This window comes from Dendropsophus ebraccatus, chromosome 8 (assembly GCF_027789765.1).
Source record: "Dendropsophus ebraccatus isolate aDenEbr1 chromosome 8, aDenEbr1.pat, whole genome shotgun sequence".
NCBI lineage: Eukaryota > Metazoa > Chordata > Amphibia > Anura > Hylidae > Dendropsophus > Dendropsophus ebraccatus.
In genome coordinates this window covers 112319039-112340424 of record NC_091461.1, presented here as the reverse complement: position 1 = coordinate 112340424, position 21386 = coordinate 112319039, and the positions used below count along the sequence as shown (strand labels likewise).

The 21386-nt window shown below is 43.5% G+C and overlaps 2 protein-coding genes across 2 annotated transcripts in view; both read left to right on the top strand.

Moving 5' to 3' along the window:
* The first annotated feature begins 255 nt into the window (after positions 1-255).
* Positions 256-11034, top strand: LOC138799806 (quinone oxidoreductase-like). The gene is made up of 9 exons (XM_069981446.1): positions 256-362; positions 2107-2227; positions 3225-3377; positions 3624-3787; positions 4360-4411; positions 5285-5440; positions 6835-6936; positions 8868-8963; positions 10745-11034. The coding sequence occupies exons 2-9, from the start codon at positions 2117-2119 to the stop codon at positions 10904-10906; spliced, it is 996 nt and encodes a 331-aa protein (XP_069837547.1). The 5' UTR covers positions 256-362; positions 2107-2116; the 3' UTR covers positions 10907-11034.
* A 3617-nt stretch (positions 11035-14651) lies between these two features.
* The window catches only part of ERICH3 (glutamate rich 3), a 51624-nt gene continuing 44889 nt past the window's right edge, over positions 14652-21386 (top strand). The window contains exon 1 of the mRNA XM_069981918.1: positions 14652-14778. Coding sequence (XP_069838019.1) covers positions 14732-14778 — 47 coding nt within the window. The 5' untranslated portion in view covers positions 14652-14731. The remainder of the gene's footprint in view (positions 14779-21386) is intronic.

Here is a 21386-nt window from a genome sequence, read left to right as displayed (position 1 = left end):
AGCACCGGTGGGCTCGGAAGGATCGGTAGGCATATCTACCATATATAAGACAGAGAAAACAGCCTGTATAGGAAACAAAGGTACCAGGGTAAGAGCGGACTGAATATTCATTCTCCAACACCCTCCTATCAGGGTTACGTAAATTTGTGTCTGGATTTTTGGAGAAAGTTCAAGTTCACTGTTGCTCTAGTTTTTGAAATCCTGCCTTGGCAGATCTGTGACCTGGAGCAACTGGGACCGAGCAGTGACGGGGAGGTGCGCAGGGGGCTTGTACTACACTCTCTATACTACCAGAGTCTCCTGCTAATCTCTCCTACCAGAACTCCAGCCAGTCCAGGACAGAGACACTGAGGACTGATAAGGTATAGCACCTTATTAGCAAGTTTATAGGGACATTGATCAGATTAAGAAGGTTCTGGAAGTGAAAAGTGTGAAGGAACAACCCCTATAACCTGACTGTTTGGGGTATCAATAATTTACCTTTTTAATAATTTAAAAATTTTATAATTTACCATTGTATAACAGGAAGCTTTTTTTTCTATCTACGTAGTCCTATAAGAGCATTATGTATTGTATACCCTTTTGTTGTTGGCTGATTCTTGGGGGCCTGCATTCTCCCACTCTTCTAACCAGTGTCAGACTGGGGTATCTGGGGCCTACCAGAGGAAATGATCCACCAATGAAGAACTAGTGCAGGGGTACTCAACAACTTTTAGTGAAGGTCCACTTACCGGGGTCTATTGTCAGTTGAAGGTCCGAGCTGAACATCAGTAGGAAACGTGTTTTGTTAACTTTTCACAAACATTGTTGAACTATTTACATACACTTTCTTATTAGCGGGAAAACTGGCATTTTTTCTCTTTCACCAGCCCTTTCAAATTAGCTACAAAGGGGGTGACTGCCCTAGTAGTGTATAGCCCCCCTGTGTGCTCTCCCCCAGTAGTATATAGCCCCCCTGTGCACTCTCACCCAGTAGTATATAGCCCCCCCTGTGTGCTCTCCCCCCAGTAATATATAGCCCCCCTGTAGTATATAGCCCCCCTGTGCTCTCCCCAGTAGTGTATAGCCCCCCTGTGTGCTCTCCCCCAGTAGTATATAGCCCCCCTGTGCTCTCCCCAGTAGTGTATAGCCCCCCTGTGTGCTCTCCCCCAGTAGTATATAGCCCCCCTGTGCTCTCCCCCTGTAGTATATAGCCCCCCTGTGTGCTCTCCCCCAGTAGTATATAGCCCCCCTGTGTGCTCTCCCCCAGTAGTATATAGCCCCCCTGTGTGCTCTCCCCAGTAGTATATAGCCCCCCTGTGCGCTCTCCCCCAGTAGTATATAGCCCCCCTGTGCTCTCCCCAGTAGTGTATAGCCCCCCTGTGTGCTCTCCCCCTGTAGTATATAGCCCCCCTGTGTGCTCTCCCCCAGTAGTATATAGCCCCCCTGTGTGCTCTCCCCCTGTAGTATATAGCCCCCCTGTGTGCTCTCCCCCTGTAGTATATAGCCCCCCTGTGTGCTCTCCCCCAGTAGTATATAGCCCCCCTGTGTGCTCTCCCCCTGTAGTATATAGCCCCCCTGTGCGCTCTCCCCCAGTAGTATATAGGCCCCCGTGTGCTCTCCCCCTGTCGGCTCTTCCCCTCCAATCTAACCACCCCTGTGCGCTCTCCCCCTCCCATACAGCATGTGACATTAAAATATGCATCATTTTTACGTAATGTGAACCTAGCCTATATATACTGCAGCTAAAAGCCGTAATTACTTAAGATTACGGTGTCACCGTATTAATGTTAGGGTTTTGCCTTCATAATACCTATTGATTGTGCCTTCTCTGCTCATATTCTAGGTATACCATTATCATCTATGACTTACCTGTGTGTTTTTTTATATTGTACATCTGTGTACTACATTAAGCTGTGCTAAGGGTTAATGCTGTGTTTTTGGGTTATACTACTGTTTTTATAAAGGAGGAGGTAGGCCCGGCCTGAAGCCCCGTAATGCTCAAGACCTTTACTTAACCTGGCATCAAATGCAGATGAGACATTACAATAACAGTTCTTCAGACTTCGGACCTCATGAATATGTATATAAGATCTTATAATTTTACACATATTTTATGTGTTTGAGATAGACGGCTATGGCTTCTGCAAAAAAGTTCATGAGAGCAATCCGGGTCTCTGAGTTTGGGAACCCTGATGTCCTGAAGTTGGTTACAGATGTCCCAGTGCCTTCACCAGGAGAGGGTCAGGTAAAGATGTTGGGCCAGGGGTGAAGCTGCAGTGTAGAGCATCACAGACTAATATATGGTTAAGAAGGTTCTAGAAAAGGGGAGGTCTCTCCTCAGACACCAATCTCCTCTCTAGCTAAGAGGATAATGTCCTACTTAGAAAGGAGAAACAGATCGCCGATCTCAGGGAGACCAGCTAAAACGATAAGTGAAAGCGCTCAGTGCAGTGAAATCCTAGGTGCATTGCCCCCTGGGAAACATGAATTTGCAATAGAAGAGCCCGTGGAGCCTCTTATGGCTCTACTAGGCATTGCTCCCACCTAGCCAGAATCCTGCTCCACACTGATGAGGGGCAACAGCCAGAAACAGCTGCATGTGGATGGATACCTGGCCTTGGTTTTTCCCTTGTCATTACATTGACTTATAGGGCCACTTAATATGGTGGTTTTGATGGTTTCCTTACAGGAGCTGCCCCTTGGCCGGGTCCTTCCCGGAGGGATATCTGACGAGTCCTGTGTTTTGAGACTCTTCAGTGAGGCTCCATGGGAGCATACTTGGAAAGAAGGGGTCTAGTTAGTGGTGGGTAGACAGTGTAACAGAGTGCGCATCCACAGGGTGCAGAGATTAAAGGGGAACTCCAGGGAAATGTAAAAATCACGGGTGGGTAGGGGGTGTGTGGGGAACATGATAAGTTATATGACCGACAGCGTCACCGACTTGTTACTCGGGGGGAGGGCAGGTAAGCATAGCTTCTTTATTATGTTCTCCCCATCCCTGAATTTACATCCGAAGGAAGCTTTAAAAATAAAAAAAAAACAGTCCTATCCAAGGGCTTCCTACTACAATTATTTCTTCAATCTACTGGTCTGCCTGTGTAAACGCACCATAACTATAACCAATAGAAGCTGATCCCAGAGACGGTGCCCCCTGATACAGACCCTTCCCCAAGATGGCAGAAGCTGTATACACTATGCTCTTATATCTGAGATCTGTAATTGTCATCTTTTTTATGTTAAAGGTTTTAATCCAAGTGCACGCCTGCGGTATTAACCCATTGGAGACTTACCTCCGATCTGGCCTCTTCGTATGGAAACCAACCCTGCCCTACACGCCCGGCTCTGATGTATCAGGAGTGGTGGAGGCTGTTGGCAAAAATGTTACCGCATTTAAGGTACTGTAACCATTCGCATGCTTATTTGGCCACTGGGTGGCACTGTTGCATGTCAGTTGTACTCTCTCTATACATGGTATTATGAGTACAATGGTGGATTGAATGATGATGTTGGATCATATGTACTGTAAGAGTGACCTGTACTGATACTGGTGATTTATCATTGGGATAGACTAGGGAGACTGCTAACTCTCTAACACTTTGTGGTCATTTTATTTCAATATTTTTTTTATGCATGTCGTACAGAAAGGAGATCGTGTCTTCACTAGAGCGACAATCACGGGTGGATACGCGGAGTACACAATCGCCTCCGAAGATACTGTCTACCATCTTCCCGATCAACTGAACTTCAAGCAAGGAGCTGCCCTAGCTATCCCATACTTCACTGCCTACAGGGCACTCATTCAGAAGTAAGCGCTATGGCTGGAATCTAATAAAGGTTGCACCTGGTGCAGATTGGCAAAAAGTTGCGGGAGGGGTTAAGCGCAGAGGGGAATGTAGTATAATAGCTCATTATGTTTTTTGGATCTCTATTGCATATTTATTAAAAAAAGCGCCAATGCATTTGAATAATTATGTTAGTGCTTAGTGCACTTTTTTATGTGGATAATGGGAAGTTGAAAATGTTTTATAACAGGAGAGGGAAGCATTTTTTTCTGATAAGATATGTTATATTTATTTTCTGATAAGATATATTACAAAGTTATATTATTTGTTTACACTTTTGATCTATGCAAAGTTTATGGAAACAAGAGGGCCTATTTAATAGGTTTTATCTAGGGCTGCATTTAGAATTCAACTGCCAGTATTCAAGCTAGTAAGGCTCTAGTAAAACAAGTGTTCAGGTATAGAAATGTTTGGTATACTATACCTAGAACACCAGAAATCTGCACCAATATCACAATCAGAAATGCAGGGAACCACATCTGACAGTCTGCTATCAGTCTGCAGAACATTTCTCCTTTTTTGTCTTGTTACACAGAGCAAACGGCAAACCAGGAGAGCTGGTTCTCATACATGGCGCCAGTGGGGGAGTAAGTAGCATAACGTCTCTATCTAACAAGATATTGGCAACTTAGGCATCCTCTTCTATCAAGCTGTCTATATGTCTAGTATAGATTCTGTTCTTAAAACATATAACCAGGAATTTCAGGTACTGTAGAAGAGAAGCAAGCTTAGACAGCCCTGCAGTTCCTGGCACAAACGTTGCTGGCAGCAGCAGGGCCCGTGTTGCCCCATACTGTTGCCGCTCAATGGAAGTTGGGTGGTAAACAAAAAAGTATTTATTTTAATGAAGTTATATTACAAAGTAATATAACTTTATTAAAGCAATGTATTAACACACACAAAAAAAATAATTTAATAATTTTATTAGTTGGAAAAAAAACCCTGAGAGAAATACTATGTTTGAACATAGCCTTAAAGTGTATCTGTCAGCAAGAAGACAGGGGCTGATATCGAGATAGGGCTAGCCATCAGGATTATGGGCATCCTTTCCAGCAGGGTTAGCCAGTCCATCTCAGCTTATTCTTTATCGCCCCCTGGAAATCTCAGACAGGGTAGGCAGATGTAAGTAGGTCCAGGGACAGTAAGTAAGAGGACCTGGGCTGGACTTATATGGGCTTCTGCCATGTTGGCAGCTCAGCCAATCACTGGTCTCTGTTGCTGTCCCATTTTAGCCCGTGATTGGCTGAGCAGCCTGTCACTTCAGAGACAGACTCTGCAGCTACAGCGGCAACTGCGGGCAGAAGCCAGAAAGACGCTGAGAATCAAGGAGAACACCTGCATGATGTTCATTTATAAGCAGTATTGAAGTATTTTACACATTGACATTTGCAGCATGCAGACAGTGGGTACATGTTAGTTATGGGTGACTTGCTCGGCATACCTCTCATTTTTCATTGTAGGTTGGAATAGCATCTTGTCAGATCGCCAGGGCCTATGGATTCAAGGTGTTTGGCACAGCTGGCAGCCAAGAAGGGTTAAATCTGGTTTTGCAGAATGGAGCCCACAAAGTGTTCAACCACAGGGTGAAGGATTATACTGAGAAGAATAAGGTAAAGGTCCACATTGTATTTGTTAGATTGGGGCTTCTTTGTGAGCAAACAAAACAGTTGCCAGTCCTGCCTCCATGTTTTAATACAAGCATAAGAGCAGCAGCCACTTTCTGCTGCTCATATATATTCTTGAACAGTGTTTAAATGTGGACGCTGACTGAGAGTGTAGCAGGAACAGCTCTCTGCTGGTTATATATATATTTATTCCTGAACAGTGATTAGATGTGGGCACTGACTGTGAGTGTAGTAGGAACAGCTGTCTGCTGGTTATATATATATTCCTGAACAGCGATTAGATATGGGCGCTGACTGTGAGTGTAGCAGGAACAGCTCTCTGCTGGATATATATATATATATATATACATATACATTCCTGAACAGCAATTAGATGTGGGCGCTGACTGTAAGTGTAGCAGGAACAACTCTCTGCTGGTTATATATATATTTATTCCTGAACAGTGATTAGATGTGGGCACTGACTGTGAGTGTAGCAGGAACAGTTCTGTGCTGGTTATATACACAGTATATAAATTCTTGAACAGTGATTAGATGTGGGCGCTGACTGTGAGTGTAGCAGGAACAGCTCTCTGCAGGTTATATATATATATTCCTGAACAGCAATTAGATGTAGATGCTGACTGTGAGTGTAGCAGGAGCCACACTCTCTGCTATATTGTTGAGTGGGTGGCTCAACCCATTACAGTCTAAACCAGATCTAGGCATTGTATGGCTCGCGGGCCACATCCAGGATGGAACAGTGCTATTGAAGTTGGCAAGAGCCACCCAGACATGTTGTAAGGGCCCAGGAGGAGGCCTGGGGTATGCACACCGGCCCCTCTGAGAGGTAGGTGGACCTCGAAAACCATACCAATTTCTCATGTGAACCCAAAGGAAAATTAATTGCACACCCCTGATCTATGCAATTAGGTGTCAAGTTCCTTTTCATAAGCTCACATATTGGAATGAACTACGCAGTCATCCAACCACAAGGTGGCAGTATTCCAGTTACAAACTGACACAGGACACGCAAAAGCATATACAGTATATTGTTGTGAGTATACCCACAGAGGCAGCATGAAGGACATTATAAAGCAGTATTCAAATGTCTAAGCTGTAAACCCAGCGCAAGGGTAAGATCTAATACAGTAAGCTTGTGTACTCACTATGCTGGCTTTTCTACTGGCTCTCTCCAACCACTCCTCCTCCTCTTCTCTTTTACGCCTCCCCTTTCTATAGACTTCTATGGACGGTGTGTAACTGATCCCTCAGTGAACTGCTAGTCTGTCTTGTAAACACAAGAGAAATTTAATAAAGAGACTGGCAGAAAAGGAGAATAGTAAGGTTGAGAAAAAGGAATTTTCTCTTATATAAAAATCAATGTTGTACTATCTAATATTTAGGAGGCTGCAGGAGCAGAAGGGGTTAACGTCATCCTGGAGATGTTGTCCAATGTTAACCTTAGCAATGACCTGAAACTCCTATCATCCGGTGGCCGAGTGGTGGTAAGTACCCTTACTCTTTATCCTATTTGGTGCACTGGTCTCTTATTGCCTACCACATCCTCAACATTTGTCCTCTCTGTATCTAGGAACTTAAAGGGGTTATCCAGCGCTACAAAAACATGGCCACTTTCCCCCTCTCTTGTCTCCAGTTCAGGTGCTGTTTGCAATTAAGCTCCATTTACTTTAATGGAACTGAGTTTGAAGTCCCACTCAATCTAGAGACAAGAGAGGGGGAAAGTGGCCATGTTTTTGTAGCTCTGGATAACCCCTTTAATGCAAAGGCTGTATCTGGGAACTTAAAGGTGTAGTGCGGCCAGGGAGGTAAGTGGATGTTTTTTTTTTTTTTTTTTTTTAAACCTGCTAGAACCTAAGGGCCCTATTCCACCGGACGATTATTGTTCAGATTATCGTTAAATCGTTCGAATCTAAACGATATTCGTTCGGATGAAATGCAGTTAACGATTAACGACCGAACGAGAAATCGTTGATCACTTTATAAGTCCTGGACCTATTTTTATCGTTGCTCGTTCGCAAAACGTTCGCAAATCATTCGCATTGAATAAGACATTGTTTGGTCGTTTGCAATTACGATCATAAGTAACGATTATCGTTCCATGAAAATGAGTGAACGTTTTTAGGTCTTTCGCAATAGCGGTCGTTTGAGATCGTTAATCGTTAACGATTATGCAAACGATAATTGTCCGGTGGAATAGGGCCCTAAAGAGTAATCCCAACAGCTAGATTTACCCACTAGATGGTGCCTGGGTTCCTGTATTCATGTCACTTGGTGCCCTCGACCAGCATTAGGTGGACCTTTATAGCCGTGGACACAGTACTTTCTACCTTATATTTCATCTATTTTATCGGCACTGACTCAAGGTGTCTGGATAGGTCCGCCCTTAAGGCAGACAACTGTCCTCTAAGTCAAGTCTGTCTCCAGTAACAAGCAACTCGTTCAAGAAAACCTTAAACTGTTATATATTTTTTTTATGTTGTAGAAATCAGTAGTATAAGCAATTTTAATAAACTCTATAATAGGTTTTATTAGGCAAAAAGCCACTTTCTGCACTCAAAAAAGCTGTTTCCCAGCCTCCCCCCCTAACTTCTTATCTGTGCATCATCAGGCAAATCCGTTTTCATTACAGAGAAGCCAGTGAAGACGGGTTCTCAATGTGTCCATTATATCCTATGGAGGGGGGAGGGGCCGAGGGAGATGAGTTAGCAGGGAGAAGAGACATGAAGGTCAGCTGTTTGTAGACTGTCTGGGCACCTAAAATGCTGGATTCAGGGGTCAGAAAGGTCAGTGCTTGTTTAGGAAATTGGTGAGAGAAGATTGCAGGGTGTTGTGCTGTGCAGGACTCCTCTGTGCTCACTCACTCCTCTCAGCCCCTCCCATCTCCATGGAGCATAATGGACACAGAAATCCTGCTTCATCTGAAGTGAGGGGGGAGCTAGGAAACAGCTTTTTCAGTAGAGAAGGAAACTTCTCTACTGGTAAATAAAACCTATTACAGAGTTTTTTTTAAATTGCTTGTACTATAGATATTTATTGTTTTCAGAAAAATGACTCTGAAATGAGAGTTACACTTTAAGTATTCAGTATACCTGCTAGCACAGCAGCAGAGTTAAATAAAAAAAATTACAATCATATAGAAACTTCAGAATACAAGAACAACTTTTAGTATCTGACTGTAACTAGTTAAAGAAAATTTAATAATTATTTCCAGTTGAGTTGCACAGGACCAGAACCTGAACACTGGACAAGACGGATGAAGTGATGTCAGAATTTTACTGTCCGTAGCTTTAAGGTCCGGAGGCCATAATCTTCTCGCAGCCATCGGTTCCATGAGAGGCTGCAACACACGCTCAGTTGCTCCACAACACATTTTTGGAGGTTCCTTCTAATACCAGACTGTGTTTCTTTACTGCAGATTGTCGGCTGCCGAGGTTCCATTGAAATAAACCCTGCAGACACCATGATGAAGGAGTCCAGTATAATCGGAGTTGTGCTCTACAAGGCCACTAAGGTAATAACAGAAAGTAAGGCGGGGTTCACACCATGATTGTGCCGTCCGATGCAAGAATAGTGATAGACATCCTCAAAGGGTGCCGATATGTCTGTGCATGGACTGGAATAGACCCCATTTACTCCAATGGCCCAAAAGTAGTCAGCAAGGGTCATTTCCCAAAAGTGTGGTTTGCTGCACTTTTAAAGGGGTTATCCAGTGCTAAAAAAACATGGCCACTTTCTTTCAGAGACAGCCCCACTCTTGTCTCCAGTTCAGGTGCGGTTTGCAATTAAGCTCCATTCACTTTAATGGAACTGAGCAGCAAAACCTGCACCCAAGCTGGAGACAAGAGTGGGGCCGTCTCTGGAAGAAAGTGGCCATGTTTTTTTAGCGCTGGATAACCCCTTTAAGTCCGAGTAAAACTGGTATACAGATTAAAAAAAATAATCACTGGAACCGAGTCACTTGTTGATTATAAATAGGGTCTTAGTCAGTTTCTGCGCGCAATCGGCACCCCACAATATCCACACGTTGTATGTAACACAGGTCCGTTCCTGCTTCATGTACAACTGTATATAGTGTTTCGTCTTGACCTTTGACATATAATGAAAGTACATTGAATTTCATTTAGTATTACAATACTCCCTCTGTCTCTCCCTGTAAAGTACAGATGAACAAATAGTACTGTATCCTTGTTTCCCCCTTTAAATGAATGAAATACAAATAGTACAACCTTCCTGTCTCTACCTGTAAAGAATAAAGGTGCAGATAATACTTCCTTTCTTCACTTCCTGTAAATGATATAGGTACAGATATTACTGCCTTCTTGTTTCTCCCTTTAAATGATATAGGTAGAGATACTACTGCCCCCCCTTCTCTCACTGTAAATGATATAGGTACAGATACTACTGTGAACTCTTCTCTCCCTGTAAATGATATAGGTACAGATACTACTGCCTTCTTGTTTCTCCCTTTAAATGATATAGGTACAGATACTACTGTGTACCCTTATCTCCCTGTAAATGATATAGGTACAGATACTACTGCCTCCCCTTCTCTCCCTGTAAATGATATAGGTACAGATACTACTGCCTCCCCTTCTCTTCCTGTAAATGATATAGGTACAGATACTACTGTGTACCCTTCTCTCAGTGTAAATGATATAGGTACAGATACTACTGCCTCCCCTTCTCTTCCTGTAAATGATATAGGTACAGATACTATTGCCTCCGCTTCTCTCCCTGTAAATGATATAGGTACAGATACTACTGCCTCCCCTTCTCTCCCTGTAAATGATATAGGTACAGATACTACTGCCTCCTGTTCTCTCCCTGTAAATGATATAGGTACAGATACTACTGTGTACCCTTCTCTCCCTGTAAATTATATGGGTACAGATACTACTGCCTCCTTGTTTCTCCCTGTAAATGATATAGGTACAGATACTACTGTTAGTACTGTTTTCTCGTTTCTCCTTTCCAATGATAAATGTGGTGATGGAACTGCCTATTACTTTCTGTAAATGAATTAGCTACAAACAGCACTGCCTTCTTGTCTGTACCTGTAAATGATGTGAGTTTACATAGCATAGTCTTCCTGTTTCTTTATAGTTTCCTGTAAATTATATACCTATAGATAGGTCTGTTTTCCTGGAAATTAAGTTAAAGGGGTACTCCAGCAAAATTTTTTTTCTTTCAAATCAACTTGTGTCAGAAAGTGCCAGAGATTTGTCATTTACTTCTATTAAAAATCTCCAGTCTTCCATTATTTTTTCTATTAAATTTTTTTTAAATTTTTAGGATGAGTGGAAGGAGGCAGGAGCCGCTGTTATTGGGGGAATAGAGAGCGGATGGTTAAAGCCATTGATCGGACCTGAGTATCCATTGGAGAAAGCACCTCAGGCCCATGAAGACATCATCCAGGGCAGCGGAGCCACCGGCAAGATGGTCTTTGTTCTCTAACCTGGGATCTGTTCTCTCATTGGCTTTGATTATATGATCACATGTGACTCTTGTTGGGATCATGATTGCTTTATATATAACACTTTATATATAACATTGCTTTATATATAAAAACACTGAATACTGCACTGCACAGTTTTCTAGGCAAATATCTAAAAAAAAAAAGAGTCCTACCTGGACAAACCCTTTAAATTGGATTATCATACTCCTAATGTACATTACGCATGGCTGCTATATACAAGAAGTGATTATAAGTTCACTGGGTGGTATCGGCGTGCGGCACAGTTCTGTTCTCCATTGCTTTCAATTTCCCCATACACAAAATAAAAAAAAAACAAAAAAACACATAATTGTCTTGGACAGGTCATCGACCTCTGATAAACTCAGTCTGCTCAGAAGCCCCTGCCCTGTGCATTGTGTAGTGTTACTACAGCTCGGCTCACATAACAGTAAATGAGAAAATTCTGGCTTACGACCACCAAGGACGCCCCCCCCCCCCCACCCGGACCATTAACCTGGACATCTACACAGGGAACCACAGATGCCACCATCTTCATCAGGAGAAACATCCACTAACAGGGACTCTTTGTTCTTGTTCCAGCATATTCTATGAGTCCAATAACTTACAGGAACGCTTCACACTCAACTCCCTTCACAGGCCACAGGGCAGCCTACGGACGGACCTCTGAACGGCTTATACAGCCCATATAGGCCTCACTATGACTTGTGTACAGTTTGTACGGTGTGTGTAGTGTGTACAGTGTGTATGGTATGTGGTGTGTACAGTGTGTGTGGTGTGTGTAGTGTGGTGTGTGTGTAATGTGTGCGTATGTGGTGTGTGCAGTGTGTGTGTGTGCGGTGTGTACACTGCGTGTAGTGTGTGTGATATGTGCAGTTTGTACAGTGTATGGTCTGTGGTGTGTGTGATGTGTGTAGTGTGCGTGGTGTGTATAGTACGTGCAGTGTGTGCATTGTGTGTGTGGTCTGTGTTTTGTGTACAGTGTGTGTGGTGTGCGGTGTGTGTTGTGCAGTGTGTACGGTGCGTGTAGAGTGTACAGTGTGTGTAGTGTGTACGGTGCGTGTGGTGTGTGTTGTGTGTGTAATGTGTACAATGTCTGTGTTGTGTGTGGTGTGTGCAATGTGTACGCTGTGTAGTGTGCGTGGTCTGTGTTGTGTGTGGTGTGTGCAATGTGTATGGTGTGTGTAGTGTGCGTGGTCTGTGTTGTGTGCAATGTGTACGGTGTGTGTGGTCTGTGTTGTGTGTGGTGTGTGCAATGTGTACGGTGTGTGTGGTCTGTGTTGTGTGCAGTGTGTATGGTGCAGGTGGTGTATAAGGTGTTTGTGCAGTGCGTACAGTTCAATAGTCTGTGTGGTTTGTGCGGTACTAGGTCAGAGAGCAGGACTGTGTGATGTGTGTGTAGTATATACGGTATGTGTAGTATGTATGGTGTGTGCAGTGTGTACGGTGTGCGCGGTGTGTATAGTGTGAAATGTGTACAGTGTGTAATGCGTGGTGTGTGTACAGTGTGTTGTGTGTATGGAGTGTAATGTGGGGTGTTTGTGTAGTATGTACGGTGTGTGCAGTGTGTATGGTGTGGGTACGGTGTGTAATGTGTGTGGTGTGTGTACGGTGTGCAGTGTGTATGGTGTGTGCTGTGTGTATGGTGTGAAATGTGTACAGTGTGTAATTTGTGGTGTGTGTACGGTGTGTGTAGTATGTACGGTGTGTGCTGTGTGTATGGAGTGTAATGTGTGGTGTGTGTGTAGTATGTATGGAGTGTGCAGTTTGTATGGTGTGTGTACGGTGTGTAATGTGTGGTGTGTGCGGTGTGTTTGGTGTGTGTAGTATATACGATGTTTGCAGTGTGTGGTGTGTAATGTGTGGTGTGTGTGTAGAGTGTACGGTGTGAGGTGTATATGTAATATATACGGTGTGTAATGTGTGGTGTGTGTGTAGAGTGTACGGTGTGAGGTGTATATGTAGTATATACGGTGTGTGTAATGTGTGGTGTGTGTACGGAGTGTACGGTGTGAGGTGTGTATGTAGTATATACGGTGTGTGTAATGTGTGGTGTGTGTACGGAGTGAGGTGTGTATGTAGTATATACGGTGTGTGTAATGTGTGGTGTGTGTACGGAGTGAGGTGTGTATGTAGTATATACGGTGTGTGTAATGTGTGGTGTGTGTACGGTGTGAGGTGTGTATGTAGTATATACGGTGTGTGTAATGTGTGGTGTGTGTACGGAGTGAGGTGTGTATGTAGTATATACGGTGTGTGTGCAGTGTGGTGTGTGTACGGAGTGAGGTGTGTATGTAGTATATACGGTGTGTGTAATGTGTGGTGTGTGTACGGTGTGAGGTGTGTATGTAGTATATACGGTGTGTGCAGTGTGGTGTGTGTACGGAGTGTGCGGTGTGTATGTAGTATATACGGTGTGTGTGCAGTGTGGTGTGTGTACGGAGTGTACGGTGTGAGGTGTGTATGTAGTATATACGGTGTGTGTGCAGTGTGGTGTGTGTACGGAGTGTACGGTGTGAGGTGTATATGTAGTATATACGGTGTGTGTAATGTGTGGTGTGTGTACGGAGTGAGCTGTGTATGTAGTATATACGGTGTGTGTAATGTGTGGTGTGTGTACGGAGTGTACGGTGTGAGGTGTGTATGTAGTATATACGGTGTGTGTAATGTGTGGTGTGTGTACGGTGTGAGGTGTGTATGTAGTATATACGGTGTGTGTAATGTGTGGTGTGTGTACGGAGTGTGCGGTGTGAGGTGTGTATGTAGTATATACGGTGTGTGTGCAGTGTGGTGTGTGTACGGAGTGTACGGTGTGAGGTGTGTATGTAGTATATATGGTGTGTGTGCAGTGTGGTGTGTGTACGGAGTGTACGGTGTGAGGTGTATATGTAGTATATACGGTGTGTGTAATGTGTGGTGTGTGTACGGTGTGAGGTGTATATGTAGTATATACGGTGTGTGTAATGTGTGGTGTGTGTACGGTGTGTATGTAGTATATACGGTGTGTGTAATGTGTGGTGTGTGTACGGAGTGTGTGGTGTGAATGTAGTATATACGGTGTGTGTGCAGTGTGGTGTGTGTACGGTGTGCGGTGTGAATGTAGTATATACGGTGTGTGTGCAGTGTGGTGTGTGTACGGTGTGAGGTGTGTATGTAGTATATACGGTGTGTGTGCAGTGTGGTGTGTGTACGGAGTGTACGGTGTGAGGTGTGTATGTAGTATATACGGTGTGTGTAATGTGTGGTGTGTGTACGGAGTGTACGGTGTGAGGTGTGTATGTAGTATATACGGTGTGTGTGCAGTGTGGTGTGTGTACGGTGTGAGGTGTGTATGTAGTATATACGGTGTGTGTGCAGTGTGGTGTGTGTACGGAGTGTACGGTGTGAGGTGTGTATGTAGTATATACGGTGTGTGTGCAGTGGGGTGTGTGTACGGAGTGTGCGGTACTAGGTCACAGAGCAGCACTGTGTGGCGGGTGTAACGTGTCGGCTCCTGATATCCCAGTGAGATCTTGTTGCAGGTTGTAAAGAGACAATTGTTGTGTGTGACTCCCCAGCTCCTAGGGAACCGATGGATGACAGCTCAGCCCAGCGCCGGGGACATGGCTGCTCATTGGATGCCGCACAATGACTGGAGGGAGAGGCCGGTTTACACCATGATTGGTTGTGCAATCTCCTGCCCACCTTGTGCACAAGCATCATTATGTGTCTCACCCTGGCAACCAGGGTGCCATCCGTCCAGAGAGAGGGAAGGAGCTGGGAGCCATCCAGGGGCTGCACCTCTCTATAACACCTCTCTACCCTGCATGGCACACAGGCAGCCACCTGCAGACATGAGCCACCAACACATAGGGTAAGTCAGGCAGACGATGGGGGTTATCCTCCCCAAACCCTCCACTGCATTGCATGGGATTTAACCATTATGCGGCTTATGCACTATAATACCTAGAAGTACTACAATACCTATCATGTCCCATCAATCCATTCTATTACTATTTACATTTAAAGGGGCTTTGCAGCATGTGGCGATACATTAGAGGAAAAGTTTGTCCTGGACGTGAGACCTCTGGGACGAAGAGAGTCCGCCGTACATAGACGTCTATGATATAGTGATATAGTCCTGGGGTGTAGCTTTGGGGGTGCACAAGTGGCGGTGGCACTTACACCTGGAAGGCAATGCGATATGAGATACCCTTTTTTTAACAGGTGAAGGGTGGGGGTCTCTATGTGACTTTGTGAGTGTTTTTCTGTTATGTTTAGAGGTCCCATAGACAGAAAATGGAACTGAGCAGGATTAGATTTTAAAAAAAGCTGCTTTCTTCCAAATACAGCGCCACCCCTGTCCTCAGGTTATGTGTGGTATTACAACTCCATTCACTTTATAAGAACTCAGTTGCAGTACCGCTCCCAAACTGATGACAGGAGTGGCGCTATTTCTGGAAGGAAGCAGCTGTGTTTTTCTAATCGTGGACAAACCCTTTAAGCACCGTTCTTGTGATTGTTTGAGACCCCCATAAACCCTTTAAGGACTATAGGAAATGTTATCATTTTCAGTATCTCCGCATGCAGAGAACCATAACTATTTATTGTTCTGTCATTGCAGCTATAGGAGGGTTTGGTTTTTACAGGACAAGTTGTATATTTTATATGCTTTTCGGCTACGTGCAACTTATTGGTTCACTTTTGTAAACTTTTTTTAATGGGGAATAATGGGGAAAAAATTGACATTTTTTTGTATGTTATATATCTCTATAATATCTAGATCGGTGGGTCCTTTCATATATAGATCGGTGGGTCCTTTTATATCTAGATCGGTGGGTCCTTTTATATCTAGATCCGTGTGTCCTTTTATATCTAGATCCGTGTGTCCTTTTATACCTAGATCGGTATGTCCTTTTATATCTAGATCCGTGTGTCCTTTTATATCTAGATCCGTATGTCCTTTTATATCTAGATCGGTGGGTCCTTTTATACCTAGATCGGTGGGTCCTTTTATATCTAGATCGGTATGTCCTTTTATATCTAGATCCGTGTGTCCTTTTATATCTAGATCCGTATGTCCTTTTATATCTAGATCGGTATGTCCTTTTATATCTAGATCCGTGTGTCCTTTTATATCTAGATCCGTGTGTCCTTTTATATCTAGATCCGTATGTCCTTTTATATCTAGATCGGTATGTCCTTTTATATCTAGATCCGTGTGTCCTTTTATATCTAGATCCGTGTGTCCTTTTATATCTAGATCCGTATGTCCTTTTATATCTAGATCGGTGGGTCCTTTTATACCTAGATCGGTGGGTCCTTTTATATCTATATCCGTGTGTCCTTTTTGAGAAGTTTCGAAGGCTTTGGTTTTAAAACCATGAGATTTTCCCCCTTTTATATTCTTTTTATATCGTTTTTCAGTCCCACTTACTTGATCACACGGCAATACTTACGTAACACATTCATTTACATTTACAGATACAAGACTACAATTCCCATCATGCCTGGTTAGCCAAAGCTTTGTCTGTCCAGGCATGATGGGAGTTGTAGTCTTATAACAGACGGTTCCCCGCCCCTGATGTAAATGGTCGGCACAGTCCAGGTATTAGTCCTCGGCTTCTCCTTGACAGATTTCAGGTCCACTTGCTGCAGTCACTCTGAGTCTCATATATCTTGTGAATATTCATCGCCCGCGTCTTCTGCGACAGCTAATAAATAAATAAAAGTTTGTGAATGTATCAGATAGAGAGCACGCCGGGCCGTAGTACAATGGTAGGGAACGTGCCAGGAGTCGCTCTGTACATAGCTGCCATTTATATTAACAGCAAGTTTCCCCATCTTCGGCATTCCGTCCACATCCGCAAGCAGGTTACAGGGGATCAGGTGACCTGCATGTAAAGGATAGTTATGGCGTACCCCTTTAAAGGGGTACTCTGGCTAAAATCTTTTTCTTTCAATTAAAAGTTTTCCAATACTTATCAGCAGCTGTATGTCCTGCAGGAAGTGGTATATTCTTTCCAGTCTGACACAGTGTTCTCTGCTTCCACCTCTGTCCATGTCATGAACTGTCCAGAGCAGCAGCAAATCCCCATAGAAAACCTCTCCTGCTCTGGACAGTTCCTGACATGGACAGAGGTGGCAGCAGAGAGCGCTGTGTCAGACTGGAAAGAATACATCACTTCCTGCAGAACGTACAGCAGCTGATAAGTATGCGGAGACTTTAGATTTTTAAATAGAAGTAAATTACAAATCTATATAACTTTTTGAAAGAAAAAGATTTTTGCTGAAGTACCCCTTTAAATAATAATAATGAGCCCCAGTAGAAACCCTTCTACACCTCTGTACCAGGTGCTTATTGTTTAGTCTTAAAGGGGTACTCCAGATATTCAGCACCTCTAAACATAGGAGAATAATGAACTTTCCAATATACTTGTGAATGTTCTGCTTTGTTTCTGGGCTGATGGTCTCGTTGAATACATGGTAGAGCCGTATTACACAGAGCGACAACGATAACGCGATGACAATGATCATTGGCTGATTGTGTCATTTATTCTAGCCTAAAAATTATCGGCCCCGGGGCGCAGATCACTACATGTAACAGCGATGCACGGCCAACGGCTCATGACTATGTTAAACATTAATAAACTTTATACTTACCTGTCCACGATCCCTATTGTTCCCCCTTCTCCCCACAACCACCGCTGAAACTTCTGAGCCAGCCTCTGAAGTGACAGGCTGCTGAGCCAATCACTGGTTGAGATGGGACAGCACTGTGGCCAGTGATTGGCTGAGCAGCCTATCACTCTATAGACAGGCTCAGAAGTTACAGCAATGGCTGCAGGAAGCGGATAGATAGGAGAGGAACGGGAGCAGGGACAGGTAGGTATAAAGTTTATTAATTTACTAAGATGAGTAAAAGGCTCAGTAAGCAAACGTCGATCTAGCATATCAGCCCTCATCTACATTAGTGATTGGGCCGTGTAATACAGCCGTTGTACTTGGTATCGTGCACCCTCTGGGATACAACCTAGTAGTTACACCCATACTGTCTGGCACCCTGGCCTCCTCTAGCATCACAAGGCTGGGCTGCACTCTGATAAATGTGATATATTAGTTGATATTCTGGCCAAGATATGCAAGTATACAACCCATGAAGTGCGAGTCCTGACATTAACTTTACAAAAAAAAAAAAAAAATCACAGAAAATGGGACATCAAAACGACTAAGAATCCGGGAAGGTTCCAAACCTTTTCCCACCATGATGCCGACCAGTCACCATGTTACTGTATATGGCAGAGGTGCAAAGTCCGGAAATGTCAGTCTCACTATCTGGTATGTGCCCAATAGAAACCAGACACATTCCTGGTTGCAAGGAAATAAAGTAGGAGGAGCCTGGCATTGGGACACGCCCACGCAGAGCCTGATACTGAGGCAGTGTTGTGGCACTGTGATCACTGTGTATAGGGACAGTTGTATGTTAGGGGAGATAAGCCACCACCAGAGGTTTCTGGCAGCGGCTTACCCATCCCTCTTCAATGAAAACACATGCCTGCTTAGGCAAGAGGTAGCTGTCATCTAATATCTATCCCGCGCTTAGTTGTTTGGGCTTGACTATGATCTGTAAACCGATACTACGAGACAATTCGCAGAGTGTCCGATATTACCCAGAGATCAAACACGCTAATCCGTCTATCTAGATATACTATTGTCTTGTGCTTAAAAGCTTAAAAGAAAGTTGGATTAGTGTCCCTGGAGATAGATAGTTGTTATAGTCGGCTATGGGTGAAATTGCGATTACTCAGCTCACGTATCCCTAATGGCTTCTTAGGCTAATCTTATACTGTTCTCTCCGTGCCCGTATACTCTGGGGAATCTCCTAGTATATAGAGTAAATAGAGATAAGCGCAACTGCAGCTGCTCCGTCTGAGCCAGAGAGTTCGACATTTGATTACCAGTGGCTGAAGAAGTTGGATGCCGCCCTAGGGAGTCTGGGAAACATGGAAACAGCCTGTGGCCTATAGTTGTATTCATGTTTTCCCGGACTCCCTAGGGCTTTATCCAACTTCTTCAGTCACCGTTAGACAAATACTGAACGGACCCAAGCATGCTCAAGGGTCGCTCATCTCTTACAGTAAACATATTCATATATATCTATGACAGATAAGCTAATGGGGCTAACTCCCATGCAGCTACCCGCCATAGTACCTGTGTAGGATTCACATCAAAAAGTGACATGTCTGCATGGATTCCCATTGAAATTAATGGGAGGTAGATTTCACACAGAGTTTAGTGTGAGGTTTGCTTTCTCTCCAAGCCCAGAGCAGGGATGTTTGCCAGTAGTGCACAGTTACTTCCTCCCTTAGTTGTCTGGCCAATCACAGCACTGCAGAGCGCTTAGTCCTCTCTGCTATGCCATGACAGTGCAGGGACACTAGACTAAACAGGCTGGCACTGTGCTTGAGGATGATTACACAGTACACTACTATAGATATCACATAGAGGGAGAAGGGGTTACACATACACTGGGTTTGCAATGTGTTATATAAGCATAAAAGAAAGTCAGCACGTTTTGATTGTTCCTTTCATGGACAGTGTGGGGGGCGGAAAAAGCCTCAAGTTAGGGCCCTATTACATCAACAGATTATCTGACAGATTTTTTTGAGCCAAAGCCAGACCCTGGACTATAAACAGAGAAGAGATAATAAAGGAAAGACTGAGATTTCTTTTTTCAAATCCATTCCTGGCTTTGGCTTCAAAAAATTTGTCAGATAATCTGTTGGTGTAATAGAGCCCTTATAATCACACAGCCCAGGGTCTCCTTCTATCCCCCTCAACTGCATACAGCAATAGCAAAGCCTCACTTTACATGTTTGTCTTGCTTTGTCTGTTACTAAAGACAGAATCCTTCTAGAAACAGACGGTTAACAGCAGACTGCATAAAAGAGACACTCCTAGTGGCCAAGACTCTAGAGCAGTTTTTCTAGGGTAAGGAGTCATTTCTGTGAAGTGAAAACTATGGTCAAGTGACCATTTAAGGTAATTGTCCAACAATGAGTAACACTTATATCTAATAACATCTATTTCTTTTTTTTTTTAAACCAAATGTTTTCTACATTATAGCCAGATTAATGCAATGATATATCTTTCAAAAAACAAAAAACGGGTGTTTCAAATCCCTTGTATAGACATTGACCTACACACTGGCTGCCTCCAGCCTCCACTAGAGGGAGCTTCCTGCAGACTAATAATACATTGACCTCAATAATAATACCGTATGCAGGAAGCTCCCTCTAGTGGTGGCTGTTTTTTTTTTAAATAAACACAATCATCTAAAGTAAAGTATAATTACCAGCACATGCACAAAGAATTTTCTGTAAAGCTTGTAAAATCTGGGAGGCAACAATTGCCTTCACCCCACTGACATACAAAACAGAGCGCCACCAAGCAGAGAGACATTGAGATTGATGTGATTCTCTTCTTATCCGGTTATATCTCATTGTCAGTCCAGAGCAATCAGGATCAATAATGTTTTAGTTACCAGTCTCAGGTGACACCTTCCGTCCTTCCTTTGTTCCTCAGCATTGATATTCCAAGGATCTATTACCTGTATAACGTAACCAATGCACACGCCATAAAGGTGATCATACATATTACATAGCTTTTGTTTAAGGTTTATGTCCCGTACATGTGTGGATTGTGCCGTTACCCCGGGAGAGAAGTGTCACCATACCCGCCTGACTTCGCTTATCTCCTCTGCTTTATTGTAATAGTGTAAGATACATCATACTGTATACAATGTATATTTACATAGACTGCAAAACTACTACACCCAACGTGCAGAACAAATATCCTTAGTCAAATCCCATGACAACTGATTACCTGTGGTCTCTAGTATTCAATGTCTATAGCTGCTGCTTTCCATTCTCTATAGGGACCACAGCTGGACTGTATGCCAGGAGTACACACAAAGGACTTACTTTCCCTTAGTTGTTTGGTCAATCAAAGTATATAATGACATAAAAAATTACATAAAAAATATAATGACATAGTGGTGAAAGTAAACTGAAGAGACTCATACTGTGCTGGGACATGATTCCCAAATGGCATACAGGGGGTTACTGATGCATTGGCTTTGCAAAGTACTATGTGAGAAGAAAGGAAATAAACAGCAAAAGCACAGCAAGAAGGGGATTATTCTAAGCACCAAACTGCTGAGATGACTGAGAAGCCTTAATTTACCTTTTATTCATAGTGTGGATTTAGAAGCCTTTATTTACCTTTTATTCATAGTGTGGATTGAGAAGCCTTAATTAACCTTTTATTCATAGTGTGGATTCCCTGTAAGACATAGACAGGCTCCCAGATAGCATGCACATAGCTCAGGCCCTCCTGCACATAGCACTAGTTAAGCCCCGCCTTCACTTTCTATGTTCTCGCCTAGAAACAGGAATTAAACAGCAGACTGCAGCGAGACAC